General features: G+C 42.9%; 2 protein-coding genes across 2 annotated transcripts; one reads left to right on the forward strand and one right to left on the reverse strand.

The window, feature by feature from the left end:
• Nucleotides 1-503: 503 nt before the first annotated feature.
• QDPR (quinoid dihydropteridine reductase) lies at nt 504-9,350 on the reverse strand. The gene is made up of 7 exons (XM_053458306.1): nt 9,190-9,350; nt 8,610-8,702; nt 7,625-7,721; nt 3,713-3,853; nt 2,395-2,503; nt 1,939-2,022; nt 504-899 (listed from the first exon to the last, which is right to left on the reverse strand). The coding sequence occupies exons 1-7, from the start codon at nt 9,277-9,279 to the stop codon at nt 794-796; spliced, it is 720 nt and encodes a 239-aa protein (XP_053314281.1). The 5' UTR covers nt 9,280-9,350; the 3' UTR covers nt 504-793.
• A 10,906-nt stretch (nt 9,351-20,256) lies between these two features.
• Nucleotides 20,257-23,502, forward strand: CLRN2 (clarin 2). Its single transcript, XM_053458309.1, has 3 exons — nt 20,257-20,509; nt 22,338-22,517; nt 23,223-23,502. Exons 1-3 carry the CDS (start codon nt 20,257-20,259, stop codon nt 23,486-23,488), a joined length of 699 nt encoding a protein of 232 aa, XP_053314284.1. The 3' UTR covers nt 23,489-23,502.
• Nucleotides 23,503-25,684: the final 2,182 nt, after the last annotated feature.

The raw sequence follows: 25,684 nt of genomic DNA on the forward strand, positions 1-25,684 counted from the left end.
TGGCTACTGCACCCCTTACCCAAGTTTTGTCTAAAGGCTGTCTTGTGCAGCGACAATTACTTTCAAGGGATCCATGTATAAAGGCAAAAGGTGATTATTGTTGCCCTTATTTGCATGCGCCTACCCAGAATCCCTTGTGGTTGTGGCAGCACCATGAGATTTCTGAGGGAAAAACAAGCCTTCTGGCTTGGCTGGTGTCTGTAGATGAGTGTTTAATAATACTTCTACTACCCCCTTAATTTTAAGTGGAAGGGCTTTCCATCACCTTTACCCACCATATCTTACGTGAATGTATTTTCTCATGAGCGATCAAACAATGCAAGATTGCTGTGGGCCCAGGAGGAGAACAGCATATCTCATATGTGGTTGAAACTCAAAGGTTAGACTTATTGGCTTAGTAAATACAGGGGAAAATATATGTTGTACTAGAGGGTTGATGAGCTTGAATAACTTTTGCACTATTTAAATACAAAAAAGAGTAACAAAATTCATCCAAATTCAACTAAACTTGTTGAAGTTTTTTTTATGAAGCAAATGAAATGCCTCACTTTAAGCAGATTTATTTAAAAACACGCATTTCAGTAAAAATATCGACATGTTTTTAACAAAATAATGTAATGTAAACAGTTCCATTGGATTACCTAGAATATGGTTTACAACAACATACATAACTGAATGCAGTGGTTTATAGGAATTACTTTGCAGAAAACTGGCAATTAACCGAGTTGCTAGAATATAGCCATTGCTGTATATATGTATATATATATATTGTACACGGGGTAATCTACAGACTTCACAGATTAGCTGGAATTAGTTCAGTCTTCCCTTTTTCGGTGATCACTTGAATAAGACTTCCGGACTTTGGCCTTTCATTCCCTGTGGTCCATTTGAAAAAGGTTCTGTGATAAGGAGATGAAGTGGGAAAGATAAATGGAAGAAAAATCAGTATTCTCAAGGAAAAAAAAAAAGGAAAAAAATAACTGGGGCACAGCTTTATCCAAAATGTTTTTGTACGCTGCAGCATTAAGATTTACTGGAACTAAGGCACCCAAAACCCAGAAAAACATCCCCAGACCATTATCCTTCCTCCACCAAACGTTACAGTATGCGCTATGCATTCCCATAGGTAGCATATTCCTGCCAAACCAGATTCATCCATGAGACTCCCAGATAGTGAAGTGCGATTCATCGTGGTGGGCTTTACAGCCGACACTCTGCATTGCCTTGACAAATCAATATTTATACAGGCGAATCACGCATTGGACGCGTCTCCGCTTGCTTGATTTTATAAATTTTATAAAGGAAAGAGTGTGTGTCTCAAACACCAAGACTCAATAAATTAGGAATATCCACATACTTTTGGTCACATAATGAACGAGCTGGTAGTAGAAATGAAAGGTTTCCCTAGATCTTAGAATTGTGATATTTGAAGAACCCTATGCACTAAACTCTCTAGTACCAGAAAACCTCGTACCATAACCAAGGATTCTTCTGTGTGGTGAAACTCATCTTGACACAAGTCTTAGAAAATGCTTTATGAAGCAGCTGTAGGGGCACATTTAGGGATGTCCATCTACAGCGCTAAAAGACTCCCCCAAAGAAAAAGATCAGGATAATATATACTGAATTGCTCTATGATTAATATGCTTGATCATGTGCTTTCAGGACTGAGTTGGACCAATGCCACCAGGGAGGGCTATAATTCAAGGGTCATTTATAATCTCACATCGTACCTGCTCAACACTTAATAAATAAAAAATATATAAATAAAAATAAAATTATACAATTAAAAAAAACAAAGCTATGTAATTTCTAATGAGGGTCAAAATTAAGCACGCCATAGTGATGTACACCAAGTTAAAGAGAAAAAAATACAACGAGTTGAACATAGTGTGCAGAGGAGCTCTGTCCGGCGATAAGGAAATGCCGTGTACTCACTCAGCGATAAAGTCTAATGGCGTCCAGGAACTGAAGTCTGCGTCTGGCATCGAAGATCTATTGGCCGGTGTATCCAAGGTAACACTACGGGAGGTAGAGATAAGCTTATTAAACTGTACCGCCGACACACGGAAGAGATACTTTGTATCATTCACTGCATAAAGTAAATAAACAGAGCTGCATTGGATATAAAGACAGCAGCCATTCTATCTGATTTAAGTCTAACCTGCGTTTCTCGGACACAATTAGATTTATTTATCAGAGATCTGGTGGGTCGTGTTTGTGTAAAAAACTATAATCCCCAAGGGTGACAATTAAATTAACACAGTTTTATAAAAAAAAAGTTAGGTAAAAAAAAAAAAGGGGGGGGGATTTTAAGCAATGTAGTGTTCTACTACATCTCTCATTACTCTCTTACCCTCCAAGGCAATCTCTCCTGACACTTGCAATACTTACGGTAATATAGCAACGGCAGAAGAATTAGCTGGCAAGCCGCTTTTATCTTCACCGAGGCTCTGACAAAGCTGATGCACGGTTGCTTTTGCCATACCATAACCCACCATTCCTAAATAAGATATATATATATTAGAACGCTACCACAATATGCGCAATAACAGATTTAACATTCTATCGGAACACACACACACACACACACACACACCATAACACCACCATCACAATAACGTAAAAATAACGATACTTGCTACTAAACATTGTACATGCGTTTCCGGCTTGGAGTACAGTATATCCCAGCATGGCCGGCCGTCTTCCCGCTAGCCGCTTAACAGTTTTTAAATCTTTATATCAGGTTTTATGAGTGCTTGATATTGCGACAACAAAACGAGCGTTACAGCTAAAGAAGCGTCCCATTAATATCAAGTCCACTTTTGGTGGCAGAGCCTAGAACTAGTAAGTCTAGTTCTACTACCACCCCTGGAACAGAAATTCAACATGCAGTTTAATTTAGTGTGTATTTATTTTTATTTTTTTTGGAGGGGAGTATTTTGGGAAAAAAGGTTTTGATGCAATACATCTTTATATAATTACTGTATTTTAATTAAATGAAATACGGAAGTATTGCACAATTTTTCTTTCACAAACAATCCCGTCTACAGAAATAATGAAGCGCAGATGTTTGTAGGGGGAGGCTCGGGATTGGAAACATCACAGGAGAGTTTTAAATCATTTAGGGGACAGAAAAAAAAATGTTCAAAGAACTTTGCAAAAAATAATAAAAATTGAACTTCTTCAATGCTTCCAGTCTTAAGATCAAAAGACGATGATTATTCGTAACAGTTTGCGTAAAACACCAGACAGACACGGAGCGTAAAGTTCTGTTTACTCATCTAATCGTTATGTAAAGACTACGACATTCAGAGGAAACCTTACTGGGACAGAAGCTACAGACCAGTTCGCTAGGGTGGCTTTATATCATAAACTCCGCTATCTTCTATATCTAAAAACCGTAAACTAGCGAATATTTACAAGAATGTACAAAAAAGTTACTTAAATATTGCAAAGAGACTGTGTGCTCTGGTGCGGTGTACTAATGGTTAAACCAAAAGGTTTGAACTAAAACGTTTCACTGGCACTTTAAAGACCAGTGATAAAGGACACATCTGCAGCGGGCATATTGCGACACAAATCTTGCACATCAATTGGGAAAGTCTCCCTATCAATTACAAATGTGACTATACACATATACACACACACACACACACAGGATATAGATACTTTTTCATTTATGCAGCTATACCGTTATGTCAATACTAACCTGGGGTGGCAGATAATGCGGCTTTTGCTCCAGATAAGGTCAGAAGGCCGCCATCTTTCAGGTGCTTTGTTGCTAGATGACTGGAAATGGCTGAAGTCCAGACGCTCTGCTTCCACATCTGATCACAGCTTTTATAGAATGCTGCGGGCCACAAACACAAGCATGAACCCTGAGCTCTAGTAAAACCGCGCTTCTACCATCACTGAACGTTTAAACCAACGCTCCGCGTTACAAGCCACGAAACCCATAAGATTAGGTCATTCATCGAGATTTGTGATAAGTACGTCCTACGGGGTAAAGAAGGTCCCAATAGTATGGAGGCTTCCGGTAACTACATCCATAACTTATTGACTGGACAGTGGATATCTGAACAAAGTTTCTGCAATTACAGTCTTTGCCGTATCTCCATGGAGCAACTGAGAGAAAGGACTCTCCACCTTTGGAGCCAAAGACTTCTGCTGTCATCATCAACAGAACAAGGCAATGGTCCCAAAAATACGAACAAAGAGGGGTCACACTTACTTATCCCTACTGGTTTTATACATACTAGTGATGGGAAGTTCGGATCATTAAAGTGAATCGGATCATTTCGATTCGTTCACTGAAATGATCCGATTCATGATCCGGATCTTCGGATCACTCAGTGTGTCTGCACGGAGTTACTGTTTTCCAGTAACTCCGTGCAGGCACACTAACGATTGGCCCCGCCCCTTTCATTATGAATCCTCCCCCCTGCCTCCAGTGATGTCAATGAAGGCAGAGAGTCGTTCAAAGATTCGGATCTTACAGGGATCCGAATCTTACAGTGATCCGGATCACTGTAAGATCCGGATCATTGTAAGATCCGGATCATTGTAAGATCCGGATCATTGTAAGATCCGGATCTTTGAACGACTCTCTGCCTTCATTGGCATTGTAATCATTCAGAGAATGTCACCATACTGTTATAAATAAATATATTAATAATCACTGCCCCCAGGATTTACATTCCCCTTTACCTGCAACTGCACCTTAAGCTAACTTTATTAAATTAATTAAATTAACTCTCACCATTAAATTAACCCTAAACACCCCATCAACCATGACTGCCCTAAAATTAACCCTTAACACCCCATCAACCATGACTGCCCCTAAAATTAACCCTTAACACCCTATTAACCATAACTGCCCCCAAATTAACCCTAAACACCCCATTAAGCATAACTGCCCCTAAATTAACCCTAAACACCCCGTTAAGCATAACTGCCCCCAAATTAACCCTAAACACCTCATTAAGCATAACTGCCCCTAAATTAACACTAAAGACCCCATTAAGCATAACTGCCCCTAAATTATCCTTAAACACCCCATTAAGCATAACTGCCCCCAAATTAACACTAAAGACCCCATCAACCATACCAATTTATTAGGTAATTTATCTGGAGTACATGCAATTAATTTAGGGGCAGTTATGGTTAATGGAGTATTAAGGGTTAATTTCAGGGGCCGTTGTGGTTAATGGGGTCTTTAGGGTTAATTTCAGGGGCCGTTATGGTTAATGGGATCTTTACGGTTAATTTCAGGGGCAGTTATGGTTGATGGGGTATAAGGGTTAATTTTATGCTGATGATTGAGGGTTAATTTAATTAATTTAATAAAGTTAACTGTAGGTGCAGTTATAGGTAAAGGGGGGCAAACTCAGGGGAATCTAAATCCTGGGGGCAGTGTGAACATTATTAATGTATTTATTTATAAAAGTATGGTATCAGTGATTTTCTCTGAATGATTCGAATCTCTGTAAGATTCGGATCCTTGTAAGATCCGGATCCCTGTAAGATTCGAATCATTCGACTCTTCGGTTCATTCGACTCTTCGGTTCATTCGACTCTTCGGTTCATTCGACTCTTCGGTTCATTCGACTCTTCGGTTCATTCGACTCTTCGGATCATTCGACTCTTTGAACGAATCTCTGACTCTATGAGTCATCGTTCCTGTGAGAATTAATGAGCTGTAACCTGACCCCAGAGTGCTCTGCAGATGACTCACAGCTCTAGGATCAGGTTACAGCTGCATGATGATTCACAGACTGAACCGCTACAAACGAATCGTTCAGTCTAGTGAACCGACTCATCCGGATCACTAAAAAGAACCGGATCAAATGAACGATTCGTTCATGATCCGGACATCACTAATACATACACACACACACACACACACATACCATTCTCCATCATCTATGTTTCAATTCTCTCCTGAAATTCAGCACTAGTTATAAGTTAAAATAACAAAAACGCAGTAAAATCAGGAAAAGCACGTGTCATTACGTTAGGGAGACTGGAAAGTCTAAATGGCTTATTAAGCAAAAATATAGAAATATCAACCACACAGACAGCTTTTATCTTCGATAGATTGCTGTAATGTTCTGTTAGCGGATGTGCCTTGTTTGCACCAGAAGACTGTTCCGATACAATGTGACGATGTGATAAGAGTCAACGGGGAGCGTGTGACAAAAGGGTAATGCGGGATTTTAGACAACTGGCACGTATCATAGCGTTACCAATGATTTGATTTTCAGGATATGCCGTTTTATCTACCGCAGCATATGAGTACAGATCGCAGAGAAATCTCCTCTTCAGAACAGATCGATAAATGGACTTGGTTTGTAGACTGCAAGCCGTTATCTCTCACCAATTAGTAATTATTAACCAGGGAAAATAGAACAGCAATCACAGAATACAGTTAGCTTATTTCTAATACCCGACCAAGACTAATCAAAGAGGATATAAAAGTAGACATGGATTAGGTCATAATAAAAAAAAAACCACAAAAAAAAAACACTGTCTTTAAAGCTCCCAAAAAGGGGTCTATTCCATAAGAAAAATAGAAAAAATATTTAACCCCTTAAGGACCAGGGCAATTTTCATGTTTTTGTTATGCCTTTCTTCAACTGCTATTCCCCTATTTCTCTATAAAAACACAGTTTATTTATATTTTATTTTTTTTTTTACAAGTCATTTAGGTTTTTGTTTTAAATTTAGTCATAGTTTTAAGGCATATATATAGTATCCACAGCTACTATAAATACAGAAATGAAAATACCAAAAATGTTAATAACTAGCCCTGATCTGGAAGCCGGTTATTGATTTATATAGCACAATCATATATGCTGTAGAATGTGATTGAGATTATATAATATCTAAACACAAAAAGGAAACTCAACTATTATGAAGCAAATGGGTGGGGGGGGGAATAATTTCATTGCAAACATAAGTCTACCAAAACATACTCTATTTCTCTGCTAGCGTGAGTGCGAATGGTGGGTTTTACACACAAAAAAAAATAAAATAAAAAAAAAAGATGCCCTTAAGACATCCAATTAAATCCAGACATGAAATGTGAAGCGGATGGTTTGCACATGGAGTTTATTTCCAGACACATATGGCAAGAAAAGCTGACTCACTATGAATTGTAGTTTGAATCGATCTTGTTTGTGTGTAAATGCACTGCCCCCCCCCCCACCTGATGCTACCGAACCACATGGACCTCTGGTTACGGAGTGAAACGTCCATTAACCGTCCTCACCGCCATCGGGGAGGGAGCAGTGTAATTCCTTTTATTGAGGCAGATCAGTCAATATACACTTCAAAAACATACAAAGGCACACGTAATACCTCAGGACAAGAAACTGATCAGTTAATGCCGACTCTCCACCTGGCCACTAATCCCCGCTTCCATGATTATTATTTAGTTATTGCTACTTACCACGCATACAATCAAAGGGTCTGATACAACTTCTATTAATGTACCAAGACAAGTCATCTTACAATGACACAGATTGACAAACACAACGTACAAGCAATGTGCTGCTTGGATCTGTTAAAACCTCTACCCCTTCATGATCTACCCATCCCATGAGGCTCCAGCCGAACTTACACTTTGCCTTTGCAGATCCTCCAGCCCATCCCCCGGCCACACACAGGATGGCATCGACCTTCTGGCTGCCCAGGAGTTGCTCAACCGCAGCCGAGACCTAAGAGATAAAAAGGAAATCCAGCGTTCATGTATAGCCAGCCCTGTATACATTTATTGTATAGACCGTCATGTGACACTTATAGTACCCAGCCGCTGTGATTAGGGTCACATACAGCTCTAATGATGAAGAATGTATATTAAAGCACTTTGGAACTCCTTAAAATGTAAAATAAAGGATAAGAATCATCACGAAAGACTAAGGGATCTCAACACGTCCGGCTAGTAGGAGAGAAGAGAGATACGATGGAAACATTTAACGGAAATAAAGAGATTTAACAAAGTACAGGAGGGAAGTTTATTTCAAACGAGGAGGAATCTTACAACAAGAGGTGATGATCGTAAACTACAGGCTCAGAGGATCTGATGATTACTTTACTGACAGGGTAGTAGATAAGTGGGACTGCTTCCCAGGGGAAGCAAGATCAATGCATATAATAAAGCCCCTGCACCACTAGTTGCCCCTCGCTGGGGAAACTACATACAGCACGACATTATTTCCAGCTGGGAAGGGGCAAATCGAATCGCTGCCCTAAAGTATAACGGCTCACAACCCACAACCCGCAACCCCAGCTTCTCATTACTCATTAAACCAATAACCAAAGTCAACATCATTTGATGCGCATGCACGCTGCAAGGCAAATAGCCGGGGGGTTGGGGGTGGAGCGTAATACACGTTTCATATTCGCTAACCCTTATTCTATCACATGTAGCGTACCTGTACTGACATTCAGTTTTGTCATCCTGTCCCTTTAAATGACCCACCTATAAGCAGCTCTGTGCCCCCCGCACATCTGCCCAACACCCTGACGCAGCATTCATTATACCAGCTTCTAGGTATTGTAACACGGCTCATTCCCACGCGCGTTAAATGGGAAATCACACTCACCTGATCCGCCTGTTCAGCGAATGAGTCTGAGGGCTTCACTACAACGTTTGCACTGGCGGCAGCATTTTCTGTGACATCTATGGAGGCCACCCACTGCGGAAAGGAAACAGGGAATGAAGCGCACACATTCCAGCTATCTACAGAGACCACGCCAGTGCCCGTCCCCGGTAAAACCGGTCAACATTACCCAGCTCAGTGCCCATCCCCAGTCAACATTACCCAGACCAGTGCCCATCCCCAGAGAAGCCAGTCAACATTACCCAGCTCAGTGCCCATCCCCAGTCCACATTACCCAGACAAGTGTCCATCCCCGGTACAACCGGCCAACATGTCCCAGGCCAGTGCCAGTGCCAGTGCCCATTAAATCCCCTCAAAGCTACCCAGGCCAGTTGCCAGTAAATCCAGTCAACACTAACCAGCTCAGTGGCCGTCCCCGGTAAACAGATCCCAGCTCAGTGCCCGTCCACGTGTCTCTTTATTATTACAATCACCTAAATAGAAGCTTAATGCAAACCTATAAAATAATGCTCCAAAACAGGACGTGGAAAGCATGCACCCGGGAACCTGCCCTGACCATTACCCAGTTCTTGGATCTGAAGAACTCCACACACTTGGACCCCAGGGCCCCTCTGCCCCCGTACACCAGCACCCTCTGAGCCTCCGCAGCCATGGTCTCCGTGTCACCGGGTTAAAGTGCTCGCTGATCGACGACTCGTGTCATTCAAGAAGCCAGTGCTGGCAGCCCGACTCCTCCTCCACTGACGTCATGATCAACAGACTTCAGAACGCCTGGCTCCCTCATGGTCCTCCTATTGGATACTGTGCTCCCAATGCTCGTTACCGATTGGTCTGCAGTAGTTTTACCCCCGCCCTGCCTTTCAGGGCTGTGGGCGTGCCTAGTTTGATTAGGCAGCTGCTGTCAGTGGTAGTGATGGGAAGTTCGGATCATTAAAGTGAATCGGATCATTTCGATTCGTTCACTGAAATGATCCGATTCATGATCCGGATCTTCGGATCACTCAGTGTGTCTGCACGGAGTTACTGTTTTCCAGTAACTCCGTGCAGGCACACTAACGATTGGCCCCGCCCCTTTCATTATGAATCCTCCCCCCTGCCTCCAGTGATGTCAATGAAGGCAGAGAGTCGTTCAAAGATTCGGATCTTACAGGGATCCGAATCTTACAGTGATCCGGATCACTGTAAGATCCGGATCATTGTAAGATCCGGATCATTGTAAGATCCGGATCATTGTAAGATCCGGATCTTTGAACGACTCTCTGCCTTCATTGGCATTGTAATCATTCAGAGAATGTCACCATACTGTTATAAATAAATATATTAATAATCACTGCCCCCAGGATTTACATTCCCCTTTACCTGCAACTGCACCTTAAGCTAACTTTATTAAATTAATTAAATTAACTCTCACCATTAAATTAACCCTAAACACCCCATCAACCATGACTGCCCTAAAATTAACCCTTAACACCCCATCAACCATGACTGCCCCTAAAATTAACCCTTAACACCCTATTAACCATAACTGCCCCCAAATTAACCCTAAACACCCCATTAAGCATAACTGCCCCTAAATTAACCCTAAACACCCCGTTAAGCATAACTGCCCCCAAATTAACCCTAAACACCTCATTAAGCATAACTGCCCCTAAATTAACACTAAAGACCCCATTAAGCATAACTGCCCCTAAATTATCCTTAAACACCCCATTAAGCATAACTGCCCCCAAATTAACACTAAAGACCCCATCAACCATACCAATTTATTAGGTAATTTATCTGGAGTACATGCAATTAATTTAGGGGCAGTTATGGTTAATGGAGTATTAAGGGTTAATTTCAGGGGCCGTTGTGGTTAATGGGGTCTTTAGGGTTAATTTCAGGGGCCGTTATGGTTAATGGGATCTTTACGGTTAATTTCAGGGGCAGTTATGGTTGATGGGGTATAAGGGTTAATTTTATGCTGATGATTGAGGGTTAATTTAATTAATTTAATAAAGTTAACTGTAGGTGCAGTTATAGGTAAAGGGGGGCAAACTCAGGGGAATCTAAATCCTGGGGGCAGTGTGAACATTATTAATGTATTTATTTATAAAAGTATGGTATCAGTGATTTTCTCTGAATGATTCGAATCTCTGTAAGATTCGGATCCTTGTAAGATCCGGATCCCTGTAAGATTCGAATCATTCGACTCTTCGGTTCATTCGACTCTTCGGTTCATTCGACTCTTCGGTTCATTCGACTCTTCGGTTCATTCGACTCTTCGGTTCATTCGACTCTTCGGATCATTCGACTCTTTGAACGAATCTCTGACTCTATGAGTCATCGTTCCTGTGAGAATTAATGAGCTGTAACCTGACCCCAGAGTGCTCTGCAGATGACTCACAGCTCTAGGATCAGGTTACAGCTGCATGATGATTCACAGACTGAACCGCTACAAACGAATCGTTCAGTCTAGTGAACCGACTCATCCGGATCACTAAAAAGAACCGGATCAAATGAACGATTCGTTCATGATCCGGACATCACTAGTCAGTGGCCGTGGATCTGACCGTCAGCGTAACCGCTTTATCGTTACAAATCCAATCGGTGATTATTAATCGGGTGGGAAGCAGCAGCGGCGACCGGCAGGAGACAGTAACCAGGGCCACAGAGAACCAATCAGCTCCCCAGTTGCTCAGTTTGTCACTGAGGGCCTGATGGCTCTAGAACTTTATTAGTGATAAAAACAAATAGCCGGTTGGACATGGAAAATAATAATTTACCAATACATACCCCGGACAGATTGTAAGCTCACAGGGCCAGAACTCTCTCCGGTGTCTTTGCCGGTATGTCTTAAAGGGGTACTCAGCCATCACAGCGCTTTAATGCATATGACAGCTGAGAGGTCCCTTTAAATTTAGGTAATGCCCCCCCCCTTGTAAGGAGACTGTAGATGTAAAAATTATACTCCAAGAAACATTATTTTAAGCACCCTGCAGAATTTCATAAAACAACCCTTTTTAAACGCTAGTGTGTATCCTCTATCGCTATATTTCACTATGAAATTTAACGTTAGTTGACGAGAGAATATTTTGATTTGTTGGTTGTTCAGCCTACTCTTTATGGTAAGGAAACACATAATTATATATAGTTATATAAAAGTGTTTATATATATATATATATATCAGACATATACACATTTTCTATGTGATATTAAATAATAAACATAACTGTCCTCATTACCCGATTATATAAGCAGCGTCCTCTATTAAAGCTCAAATCGTACACTTTAATTGCATCTCTTGATGTCAAACATCTGATTTCATTTATGTATTTCAGTTACTAGCATCCCCGCCGTTAGCAGTTTATGGTGCGTAGCAGCAGGAAAGAGCTACGAAGACGACTGGTTTAGTATCTTCTCTGTCTCTGTGTAGATAGCGCAGTAAATAAACTCCTAGCGACTGGATAGAAGGGGAGAGATCACCGACTGTTTGAAACAATTTGTCAGATGGTTGAGGTACAGAGTGTGTTCTACTGTAGGTAGTACAGAGTTCCATCTTATTGACACAAAACCTTCTATCTCTTTTCTCTCCCTCAAGTGAGGGCTGGCACCTCCTGGCCCGGGGGACAGGTACAGCTGAGACCCCCACACCATGTAACTAACACACATATTCACTATAACACATATACACGTATACCCTTACACTAAAACATACTCACTCCATCATACCCCACTCACACCTCACTACCTCACAAATCACATCCTTACCTTGAACCTCTGTATCGGTCTCAAATCTCTGGAAGACAAACACATATCCCTCAAGAATTTCCCTGTATTTAGCACCATCATCCCTTCAATCCTGACCAGTGTCCCAGTCCCTGCCGATGAAAAACATTCCCACAGCATGATGCTGCCACCACCATGCTTCACTGTGGTGTTGGATGGTGTTCTTGGGGTGATGAGAGGCGTTGGGTTTGCCCCGACATAGCGTTTTCCTTGATGGCCGAAAAGCTCAATTTTAGTCTCATCTGACCAGAACACCTACTTCCATATGTTGGGGGAGCCTCCTACATGCCTTTTTTCTTTAATCAATGGCTTTCTTTTTTGCCACTGTTCCGTAAAGCCCAGCTCTGTGGAGTGTATGGCTTAAGGTGGTCCCATAGACTGATACTCCAATCTAGGCTGTGGAGCTTTAAAGCTCCTTCAGTGGTCTCTGATGGGTGGCCCTGTCTTGGCAGGTTTGTTATGGTGCCATTGTCAGGTACTGTGAGGTTTGTAAGGAGGAGGAGGAGCCCAAAATGCAGTTGTGACAATATAGTCCATGGCAAATGGGGAAAGGCGAAAGTCACAGAGGCTGTCAAATAGGCAATCCGGGGTCAGTAGGCAGCCAGCATTCCAAAAGCAAGGTCAATAGGCAATTTGAGGTAAGTAGGCAGGCAGAAGAGAGAAAGGGGCAGTCTACCGCCGTCCCCACGCCCCTGTCCTCAGCACCACGCACGGAGGTGAGGAGTGAAGAACTGGACGACGGAGACAGCGACGAACGCCGTTGCAGAGGGGATCGATGCCCCGCTGTGCACCCGTGCCACCCCCGTCACGGGAGAGGAACGGGAACAGCCTGACAGCCATGTTCTTTCCATTTCTTAATAACAGATTTAATGGTGCTTTGTGGGATGTTCAAAGTTTGGGATTTTTTTTATATAATCCAACACTGATCTGTACTTCTCCACAACTTTGTGCCTGACCTGTTTGGAGCACTCCTTGGTCTTCGTGGTGCCGCTTGCTTGGTTTTTCCCGTTGCTGAGTGGAGTTGCAGAGTCCGGGGCCTTTCAGAACAGGTGTATATATACTGAGAACATGTGGCAGATAACTTGGATTGCACACAGGTGGACTTTATAGAACTAATTATATAACTTCTGAAGGTAATTGGTTGTACCGGATCTTATTTAGGGGATTTCATAGCTAAGGAGGTGAACGCATATACACATCGCTTTTCTGGTTTTTTTTTACTTTTTAGAATAAAAAAAGCTGTTTTTTTTCATTTCACTTCACAAATTTGGACTATTTTGTGTATGTTCCTTACATGAAATCTAAATAAAAACCCATTTTAATTCCAAATGCAACAAAATAGGAAAAATACCAAATGGGTGAACACCTTTGCAAGGCAATGTAAATATTCTTCATATACTGTCAGGACCCTGGTAAGCAGGTCGGGTAGGAGCCCAGTAGCAGGGGATACAAGGGGTTCTGTTTGCACCCCACGATGCATGACGGTAAGTGATGTGGTACGGACAGGCGAAATAACACACGGCACAACAGAATACGAGGAAAGGTACTGTATTGATGTAGGATATCACCAGCAAGTAAAGGCAGTAGTCTCTATGCAGGATGCCCACTGGCAGGGCTGACGGTTATGGAGGCCCACTGGGTGGGCTGACGGGTACGGAGGCCCACTGGGTGGGCTGACGGCAGGAAGCCCACTGGCAGGGCTGACGGGTACGGAGGCCCACTGGGTGGGCTGACGGGTACGGAGGCCCACTGGGTGGGCTGACGGCAGGAAGCCCACTGGCAGGGCTGCTGGGTACGGAGGCCCACTGGGTGGGCTGACGGGTACGGAGGCCCACTGGGTGGACTGGCGGCAGGAAGCCCACTGGCAGGGCTGACGGGTACGGAGGCCCACTGGGTGGGCTGATGGCAGGAAGCCCACTGGCAGGGCTGACTGGTAGCTCAGGTACAGGCAGGTAGCTCAGGAACAAGACACGGGTAGCTCACGGTACAGGGCCAAAGCAGAGCGGTCCATGCACTTCAATGCAAAGGCCCTGACTACAGGGCAGGGCAGGTTAATAAAGGCAGGGCTTCACTCAGGTGATCAGACTCAGCTGACCTGGTAATCTGATCCTGAGCACTCCAGAGGGAGGGGGAGGGTGGCCACTAGTGGAAGCAGCAGGACATTACAGCAAAATAAATCATCCATGGTCCGGGCTAGTAGGGTGGAACCCTGACATATCCCCACCGCTAGGAGCAACCTCTGGGTGCTCGTAGGACTGCATATGGCAGTAGTGTCACCGTCTGTGGCGGGACAACCTAGTTCTGGCACGTAGCGCTTCCTCAAACACATGCTGATCTTCACGGCGTATGACAGTTCCATTGGAAGCCACTACACGGTCTGGTGGCAGCGCCTCAGGTGTGCTGGCCTGGGTGTTCCGGACCTTAGCCACTGGTGGCACAGATGCGAACGTCACGGTAAGTACAGAAGTCGGACAAGGCAAGCATTTGCCAGGGGATAGGAATACCCCCTGTACACTGTATCCCTCTGAGTGGTGTTGACTAATACGGGGACTGGACTGTGTGGAGGCAGGAATGGAGGAACGCCTACCAGCCGTTTGATCACGAAGATGTTGCTCATAATATTTCAGCTCCTTTCTGTGCACAATTGTCCCATTGGTTGCTAGGACATAACCAGGAGCCCCAAGGGAGTGTCTTGCGGTTTGGAGTCTCCCGTTCTTACTCCGGTGAGTGATGGGAGTTGTGGTCCCAACCGCACCAACAGCCATGGTGTTCTCGTTCTCAGGTTTGTCCGCTATAGCAGCCTCAGAAGAAGCATCGTCCATGTCAGACCAGTCAGGGTCGTCAGACATGGTCTGGAGGTCATCTGACATGACTTCAGACGACGTAGGTAGTTCAGGTACCGGGAGTTGGTTAACCCTTGGATCGCCATTCTGGGGAAGCGACAGGGTGTGCTCCAGCTTTGCTGCATTCTCTTTACATGCAGGTTCCTGGGCACGGGGTTTGTCTGAATGGGTTGCAGATGGTTTGGCTGGTTTCAATTGACAATATGAAATCCTATGACCAGTCTCTCCACAATAATAGCATAGGTTATCTACTTGCCTTCTTTGTTTTTCCTCCTTGGTGAGTGGCTCACGCTTGTAGCTCTTCTTAGGAGCCTTCTTGCTTTTGGTCTCTGTCTTGGTATCACCATGGTCGGGTTTTAAAACAGTCCGTACAGATATACATATCCGGAGAAGACATTCCGCCAGCAATTCCAGTACTGCAGGTATCCCCGCGGACTCCTTGTATTGGCCTTTGCATTCTGTCAGGATGCTGGTAAGCAGGTCGGGTAGGAGCCCAGTAGCAGGGGATACAAGGGGTTCTGTTTGCACCCCACGATGCATGACGGTAAGTGATGTGGTACGGACAGGCGAAATAACACACGGCACAACAGAATACGAGGAAAGGTACTGTATTGATGTAGGATATCACCAGCAAGTAAAGGCAGTAGTCTCTATGCAGGATGCCCACTGGCAGGGCTGACGGTTATGGAGGCCCACTGGGTGGGCTGACGGGTACGGAGGCCCACTGGGTGGGCTGACGGCAGGAAGCCCACTGGCAGGGCTGACGGGTACGGAGGCCCACTGGGTGGGCTGGCGGCAGGAAGCCCACTGGCAGGGCTGCTGGGTACGGAGGCCCACTGGGTGGGCTGACGGCAGGAAGCCCACTGGCAGGGCTGACGGGTTCGGAGGCCCACTGGGTGGGCTGACGGGTACGGAGGCCCACTGGGTGGGCTGACGGGAGGAAGCCCACTGGCAGGGCTGACGGGTACGGAGGCCCACTGGGTGGGCTGGCGGCAGGAAGCCCACTGGCAGGGCTGCTGGGTACGGAGGCCCACTGGGTGGGCTGACGGCAGGAAGCCCACTGGCAGGGCTGACGGGTTCGGAGGCCCACTGGGTGGGCTGACGGGAGGAAGCCCACTGGCAGGGCTGACGGGTACGGAGGCCCACTGGGTGGGCTGATGGCAGGAAGCCCACTGGCAGGGCTGACTTGCACGGAGGCCCACTGGGTGGGCTGACAGCAGGAAGCCCACTGGCAGGGCTGACTGGTACGGAGGCCCACTGGGTGGGCTGACAGCAGGAAGCCCACTGGCAGGGCTGACTTGCACAGCGGCCCACTGGGTGGGCGGACGGCAGGAAGCCCACTGGCAGGGCTGACTTGTAGCTCAGGTACAGGCTGGTAGCTCAGGAACAAGACACGGGTAGCTCACGGTACAGGGCCAAAGCAGAGCAGTCCATGCACTTCAATGCAAAGGCCCTGACTACAGGGCAGGGCAGGTTAATAAAGGCAGGGCTTCACTCAGGTGATCAGACTCAGCTGACCTGGTAATCTGATCCTGAGCACTCCAGAGGGAGGGGGAGGGTGGCCACTAGTGGAAGCAGCAGGACATTACAGCAAAATAAATCATCCATGGTCCGGGCTAGTAGGGTGGAACCCTGACATATACCCACTATCAGACCTGGGAACGTTACAGGGTTGACCCAGAGTCTCTGGGTAAAGTGCTGCCTTCCCGGATCTCATGGTCACTGCTCTCTATCTCTGGGGAGAGAAGTGGCATGTAGCCATGACCAGTCCTGACCTACCCTTCCATACAATACCTCACGCTTTAGTAGCCCCACATACATGTCCAAGCCATGAAAAAAGTACATGTCCAGCGCCATGTGCAGTCACTTCTTTAGAAGAAGGAGCACTCAGGGTTGACTACTGTGGGAAGTTACTAGGCTTTGTTACATTGACCAGATTCCTACTATACCCGCAACCCCAGCAAGACCGCCCGCAAGTTTTTTGGCGGGACCCGCCTCCCAATGCAGTCCTCTAATGTGGGGTCACACATTAAGGCTGGCCATATTGAAGGGCAGCATGTTACCATAACGACCAACAGTCCTAGTTTTTAAACTTTCTTTGCACCGGTAATAGTACCAAATATACAGAAATGTATCAGAAATAGACAAGATACCAGAGTATATTTAGCATACCCCCAGGGGTACTACACCGGTATTAGGTTATAGTGGCTAATTCAAGGATCACTTGCTATGAATCTTGTCTCATTTAATTATATCCTATTCCAGCTGGTGTTTTTCTCACTGTTATATCACAAATAAAATCTGCTAGTGTAGCTGTGTTTTAAATGGCAATATTAATACCCCATGACAAATAATAGTTTTCATAAAGACTGCTACATCTTCTACTACAATTTACTATTGTTATCGCATTTCAGTTTTCCCTGGAAAAAATGTGTCCCTCCCCAATGCCTTACAGAAAATGTGGTCCTGCTAAAAAAAGAAATGTGGCATTTCCTCATAATGTCAGTGGGTACACGTTAGTTTGTTCCAGTGACTCCAGGGTTTTTTCCATCCCATGATTTTCTGAACTACTGGAGCGCATTACATAATCATCCTGTCTGAAATGGCGGATTGACCCTACAGTCGTGGGTCTCAGTTTCACCTTCTGCTTACGAAGCTTTGTTCTAACAATGCTGATTCCATAGGTCAGTGATCGTCTCATAGATCAGTAGTTATGTACTAGAGAAAGAAGAAGCCAACTTCCCGAGTCTGCTGCTGGTACAAATACATTTATAATATATCCCTGGCCTGGCCGTTGGCTGATCAGTGGTGGAATCCTTTTGATGATACCAGCAATGGGCCTTAATGGCACCTTTTTCTTTTTTGGAGCACTGTACTTTTTGTGTGTGTGGCCTTCTGGCTCCTACATCACCTCCAAGGCTTCAGTGGTCTCTCTCTGTGGAGGTATAAAATTCAGCCTTTCTTTGGCCTTGGTCAGGGAGGGAAGGGGCTACATATCCCTTCAAGGAAGAATAAGATTGGGAACAGGGTGTCCTCGGTGGTCTCAAAGACCACCAGCACCTTCGCAATCCTCACCGACACAGTTAAAACCTTTAGACCTTGGGATTATTAACCCATTTACAGCGCTGCAGAATATGATGGCACTATATCAAACAATAACTAATAATCCTAATAATAATCACACCAGGGTTGTATTATTACAGTAAATAGTCCATGTGTGTTTCCTTTATGGTTCTGCTCCATTTGCTTTAGTTTTGTAGTATTAAAGTATGAACTGTTGCTTTTAAGTAGTCAATACAACATGTTTTAACCCTTAAGGACAATGGGCGGTCCCTAAACCCATTGAAAACAATGTATTTTGAGCCCGTACATGTATGGGCTTTGTCATTAAGGGGTTAAAGTGTGTTTAAATCAACATTTAACAAAATAAACGTAATTTTAGCACATATCTGTATTAATGATTATGAATTTAATTTATAATAGGTGAATGTTATTTTTTTAAATTATTGATATATATTTTTATAATAATTATATAATTATATATTATATATGTTAATAAATTATATAGCACCATCATAGTCTGCAGCGCTGTATAATGGGATAGTATATTGCAGAGGTCTGCCCTGTAAATACTCTATTTATACATACCACCTGATCGAATGGTTGGTGTAGATTTGCCAAGTAGGAACAAGATACTCCATCGGCAAGGGCATGAAATAGCCAGAGTCTGCTCCCAGGCCAGTGGAAATAGATTACTCCAGACAAAATGTACTTTACAGAGTAATTGATAGGAAGTAACACAGCACACCTCAAATTACTTCTTTTTATTTTGAGAATGATAATTCACTTAATTTAATTGAAAATGCTATATCTGTTGCCTACAATAAGCAGCTCTTAAACAATTATTCCCATCTTGTCTCAAAACATAGAATTTGACAGCAGATAAGAACCCATCTAGTCTGCCTGTTTAGAATAGCCATATGCTTACACCATGCATGTTCCCTCACTGTCACGGTAACAAACACTCTAACTGGAACATCTAGGGCCTGGGGGACAACATAATAGTAATATGTAATGACCAATACATTTTGTTTTCCATCTACTTTGCTCAAAGTACAACCATTGTCAGGAGAGTTGGTTTCAACACCCTCACCTGTACTTTTACACTATGGAAAACTACACGCCTTTAAGATATGAGATATGGCGTCCATTAGAAGTAGGAGAATACAGAGGAGGCGGCTGAGGGCACTGCCCTAGGTCAGTCTCGTAGATGTTGGTAGGTGGCCTGCTCATGACAGTGCACGTTCTGGTGACCAGTGCCCTAAATGCAGAAAAAATTAAAAGTGGTAGGAGGAGAAGGGAGTGCCAGAGAAGACCCAGAGAAGCGCCACTTTATCTGGAGCCTCCAGGCAAAAACCAGAGAGTTCCCAGATATATAAATACGTCTCTTAAGAGAAATCTCTCTGACTTAACTAGGCATTACACATAGGGCCAGCCCCCATAATGTATAGTGAAGTCAAATAATTAAAACCATTACTCTCCTATCAACTCTACCTTTTAGTGAATAGACCTCCAACTTATTTATTATAGGTCCGACAAGGGGCACCTAATAAGATACGCCTTATTTATTTTTGAAAGGGAACTATTTTACATGACAGTCATGGCAATTTGTGCGTAATCTGTCAATGCCCTGCACTACTTCGCAATTGTTATTTGAGGATTTAAAACAGGAGACTTCTAGTGAAATACTAGTCGTGCAAACAGATAAAGTTACCGTCTCCCTAGGTACAAAGCAGTATCACTTTACCCTTCACTGAAGATCTCTATTGCAAGATGTTCTTTAACTCGCAGGCAGTGTTACTGGAATTCTTTAAACGTCTCTGTACATCTTGAAGCCAAACTAAGTCTGGATTAAATATGGAACTAGAGATGGATCTCACAGTAAAAGATCTCAAACACGGAAACAAGTATTTGTGTTGGTTGGCGGTGCTGGGGATGATTTCTTGAAGACCTTAGGATGCCTGGATGCTTTAAGAAAACTATATTTTCCTTGGCGTCTGCTTTTAGTTTGGTGTCTTTTGTGCTCATAATAGTTGCCATGGCAACTCAGAAATGGATGACAGGAAAAATACTTTGTCAAACAGGAGTTGATTTGGTCAATGCTACAGATCCAGAATTAGTCAAATTTATTGGAGATATTTACTATGGACTTTTCCAAGGAGGCAAAGTGCGACAGTGCGGGCTCGGAAAGAGACGGTTCAAATTCACAAGTGAGTAAATAATTATGTTATTTCCTAAAATGGAAGAGATTCATTTACATAGTTTTGATATGCTTTGTAAATTACGTCGACATGTTTTGCATGTAAATGAGTGCAACCTAATCAATGACAACAGTTCCGTAAAGTGAGTGGAAAAAACAACACAGATAGAGATCACGTTACACTTTTTTTAACCCCTTACATGTATGGGCTCAGAATGCATTGTTTTCAATGGGTTTAGGGACCGCCCATTGTCCTTAAGGGGTTAAAACCAAGGTATGGGTTAATATGAAAAGATGGTTGACTTTGAATTTAACCAGACCCGTGGAAAAATCTAATTCAGTAATAATTCCATTGTCAAGAATCTTTATTATCTATATAAGCTAATATTTCTGATCACTAAAGACACCATGTCACCTGAGTATTATTAGCCAATAATTATTATTGTGGCTTGCTGTCCTGCCGATCAGCTCCACTGTTCTGCTTTTGTGGGCAGTGGGGATTATGGGCCAGTTGGGAAGCCCCTCTGATCTCCCCAGACCAGCCCAGTGAGCCTCTGTGCTGTGCAGATCTCCATCACAGCTCCCCTTCAGCCTCTTACACTTACTCAAACACACATACACATGTATGCTAGCAAACACACACTCATCCTTGTACATACAAATGCTTTCACATACACATTCATGCTTTCCTATACTTACATTAACATGTATGCTCAAATACACTAATACATAGACATTCATGCACACATACACTTATACATAGACATCCACGCTCACATACATAAATACATACGTACATCTGTCCAGTTGCCAGCCCGTCCGCCAGTACTTAAGGAGGTACTCCTTATCCTTACCTCTTTTGCAGCTTGGTGTGCAAGCAGCCTCGGTTTCACCCCGGGGTCACGTGGCCCCGCTGTGTACCTGTCTCCCCAAAATTGTTTAGAGATATACATATACATATTCAATATATGAATGTAATGAATAAAATAAATCCACTGATATTTATGCATACATGTATTTTCTATATTCCCCTTCTATCCCTTTCAGTACCACAGTGCCAGATTAATACCTTTGGGGCCCCTAGCTGCACACACATACATACATACATACACACACACATACATACATACATACACACATACACAAACACAAATCGTCTTACCTCTTAGTGCCTCTTCTCTCCCCAAGTGATGAAAGCTGCTGAACTTGTACTGTGGGGTCAGGTAATGTGACCCCACTAAACACCTGCTTCCTCGCTTTCACCAGCTTGCACAATGAGCTACTGTTATTGCTGCAGTGTTGGTAAATTAGCAAATTATTAATTGGAACAATGCCAAGAGTTTAGGGCCCCTAGGCACTGCCTAGTGTACCTAATGGATAATCCTCCATTGCAACACCTGGTGGTTTAGCGTGCATGCTCCTTCTCTCTTGGACCATTCACAGCTATCCTGAGGGCCAGGATATGATGTCATATATATACTTCCAAACTAGCCCTGCTATAGTGGTGTCTGGAAGCGGTGCACCTGCTTCCGTGCATCTCTAGTCTCTACGTGCAGTAATAGTGTGTTTCAGAGCTGGTTGTCACATTCTGTCCTGCTGATCTCAAAAAAAGCTGAATATTAATTTAACTCTAAGACAATTTGCACAGTTGGACCAGGTCATATGGCACAATTGGTGAAGTCAACCAGAAAGTGTAGTAAAGTATTAATGATCAATTGGTAATATTTATTAAACAACGCAGTTATTAGAATTAGCAGTTTGGTGTAATATATGTAATTTTTATGAAAAAAGTTCATTACTATTTCTTTTTATCACACGTGTTGTGTTTTTATCTGCAGTCTTCCCGCACATGGTGAAAACATTGAACAGCACTCTTCACGTGGCCATTATACTGTTCCTCTTCTCAGCCATATCTTTTGCTCTGATCAGTTTTGGGTTCTGTGTTCACAATATATTGAAGGTTCCTTACCGCTCCATTAAGGGCCCTGCTGGAATATGCCTTTGGAATTTTATCGCAGGTAACAAGACAAAAAGACTCTATGCGATATCCTAATTTATATGATTTCGTGGGGCCAAACACCAGGCAATACATAATGACCAGTCAGGCCTAACCCTGCCATTTTAGCTGCCATTTTGAAATCCACTGCTATCAAGTACAGATTTGTTTTTGCTTTTTTTAACTTTATTTATTGCCTGGCTCCAAAGATGACTACCCCTATACCCCTATACCCCTATACCCCTCAGGTTCAATAATTAATTACCCTACAACCCACTGCACACAGGGCATGAAAAGGAGACGGCTATGGTCAGCTCCTCTGTCAATAGGGATTCAAGTAGCCCTTTTTTGTTATTACTTATTTCTAATATATATTTTTAAATAAATTATTGCAGGTAAAGGTTGTGGCTTTTTTTGACAAATTTTATGATTTACAAAATGTTTAAAAAGTTTGTTTGTAGAATATAAGTTATCACTTCTTCGTTATATCATTTGATTTATGACATGTTTACCAATGTATTAGAAAATGTATACATTTATCAGTAATTACACATTGCATTAATTGATAATTTTGCAGTTTCTGATAGATGCACCATAAATAGTCATGAACTTGACCTACACATTTTTAACCTGATTGCTAGCATGTGTATAGACCATCAACATATTTAGACTATTCTATTCTATCCCATTCACTGTAATTTCCGTATGTGCTTTATGTTTCCTGCAGGGATGTTTATTGTGTTTGCTGCAACAAGCTTCATTGCCGCAGTCCGACTCCATCAACTCACAGAGAGAATTGCAAACTTCCGAGAAAACGTTTTCAGAATTGTCATCTTAGAAGAAACATATGAAGACTCATTTTGGCTGTGTGTAGCAAGCGGAGCAACCCATGCAGCAAACATGTTATTAATGGCAGCAAGTGCAATACGCCTCCCTAAGTTTAAGACAAAGACAGAAGAAGCAAATGTGACCGCAGAGGACATCATGTATTGATCCCACGCGTGATGAACAAGCCACGAGCAGAGCGCTGAAGCAGTACAGAGCATGGATAGGCATGGATGCAGTGGCATTTCACCTTGGGTGCTGCGCCAGCTATCCCTTCCGTCCTTAATGTCATATTCTGTGCTGCGGGTTTTAGTGCCTACTATGGAGGCTATGCAGACTCCGCACGGTCTTCCATAGTGTGAATGGACCTTTTCGGGGGTCAGAGATCTCCTTTTTAACCAGCTTTCTGGCAACAGGGTACCAAGGGGCCTGATCGCCTGAATGCTGCCCCTGGATCTGCTGCTTTGGGACAGATTATGCCTCTGCATGGAGGCAAGGGTGTCTAGACACTAGTTCCAGAACATGTAGTAACTCCTTTCTTCGTATGTATTAATCACTTCTTAGACTTAAGAGTCTGGTTCCTTTGAAAAGAAACAACATTTCCACTTTTAATTAAGTATTTCCTTACACTGGATACAAAGAAACAGAATGTATTCCTTGGATTGAGAAATGTTTTATGCTGTCCGCATTTGTCTAAACAGCTCAAACAATGTTCTTTTGTAAAAACTTCCATCTTGATTTAATTCCAGCCGGCTTCAGTTTCTAACAATGAACAAGCGTGTTTTGATGTTTACATGGTTATTTTTTGTAATAAATTCACTATGCCTGAAAGAATGTACCAGAAAATATGATACTATAATAACGCAGATCTGCAAGGAATATTTGTGGAATTAAAATGTTGGACACTGGATATGCGTTGCAAGGAAAAGTTACATATGTGATATTTTGAAGAAAGCAGCACCAGTTGTATATTAAGAATGTGGTTTTAAACATTTTGTCTGTGGTTTTACCTTTCAATGAAATGGCGGTTTATACAAGTTATGTTCCCAAATTATTGCATTCTGACATGCAGAACACACAGAATTATCCAAAAGTACAAAGTGAAGAATTGTCTGTGATCTATGAAAATGAGCCAACTCTATGTTTACATCAAAACTCTAATGTTAACAAAGTCACAAATGAAATACACGTGAAAATGGGTCATGTGATTAATGCAGATAATGCCTCTTCAAAACCTTTGAGCAACAAAATAGAAAACATGATTATAACAACAATCTGGGATGTGATCTTTACTTTAAAGTGAATGTGGAGTTGGACAACCTGACGCAGGCTGCAGACGCATCTTTCAGCTGAGTTATTATGTCACTATGACTGCTTCCTTCAGAAAGAAGTCATTTCATTGTATCTGTCACTCAGTAGGTACAGATAAGGGAGAATGTATGTTATTTTGAGTGTAATTAGGTTACCTGAGGGGGTTCACAATCCTTCCCGCTGGTAACAAATCATCTGCCCGTAGCTTCTTTCCAATTTTAGACATCTTGCAAACAAAATAATATGAAAGGTTCTGTGTGTTTGTTCAGAAACAAAGACAACTTGGAGGGGTAACTCGCAAGGGAATATAAAATATTAACGAGTAGTTGTGAAGGTTACTTACTAATTACAGAGATATCGGATTCGCTTCTGGAATTAAAATAGTAGATACAATATTAAAAATGTTCCTTCTTGCGCTAGTTGGAACAAATAAAAAAACAGCATTTAGGCAAAGTTTTGACTTTGTTAGGTCTTTCCCAACCCTTGAGAAACGATACTTTTAATGGAAAATGGGTTGCTGAACACGGGCATCCTGTAAAACAGCAGAGCAGCACACATTTGTGTTTATTTTAAAAGTAGGTTTAATACTCCTGTGTACTGGGAACTAAAGATAATATATAATTTCATTCATTCTTCGTGGCTTACTTTCTACAAGGTGTTGGAAACATTCTTCAGAGATTTTGGTCCGTATGGACATGATGGGGTCACGCAGTTGCTGCAGATTTGTCAGCTGTACATTCATGATGCAAATCTCCCGTTCCACCACATCTGGGATCTGGGAGGCCATTGGAGTACAAAGTCACAAATGAAATACCGTATTGGCTCGAATATAGACCACACCCTTAAAGTTTGGTGCTATTTTAAAGAAAAAACTATTTTAATGAAAAAATACACATTAGTGGAATAGTAAAACGGTATTTTATCTAATGAACAGGAATACATGTATCTTAACATTCTTGGTATCTATTATACAGTTTGTCAGCATATGTTATATATATATATAAACAGAAAACCAATAGCCATTTTAAGGTTCCCCTCTTAATTCATAATGCA

Source organism: Spea bombifrons, chromosome 1 (assembly GCF_027358695.1).
Source record: "Spea bombifrons isolate aSpeBom1 chromosome 1, aSpeBom1.2.pri, whole genome shotgun sequence".
Taxonomy (NCBI): Eukaryota; Metazoa; Chordata; class Amphibia; order Anura; family Pelobatidae; genus Spea; species Spea bombifrons.

Coding starts and splice junctions, on each gene's coding strand:
- QDPR (XM_053458306.1), bottom strand. CDS start 9,279: ATGGCTGCGGAGGCTCAGAGGGTGCTGGTGTACGGGGGCAGAGGGGCC. Junction 2,504..3,712: donor CGCATTATCTGCCACCCCAG/GTTAGTATTGAC, acceptor TATCTTATTTAG/GAATGGTGGGTTATGGTATG. Junction 900..1,938: donor CCATTAGACTTTATCGCTGA/GTGAGTACACGG, acceptor TCCTTATCACAG/AACCTTTTTCAAATGGACCA.
- CLRN2 (XM_053458309.1), top strand. CDS start 20,257: ATGCCTGGATGCTTTAAGAAAACTATATTTTCCTTGGCGTCTGCTTTT. Junction 20,510..22,337: donor GAGACGGTTCAAATTCACAA/GTGAGTAAATAA, acceptor TTTTATCTGCAG/TCTTCCCGCACATGGTGAAA. Junction 22,518..23,222: donor CCTTTGGAATTTTATCGCAG/GTAACAAGACAA, acceptor TGTTTCCTGCAG/GGATGTTTATTGTGTTTGCT.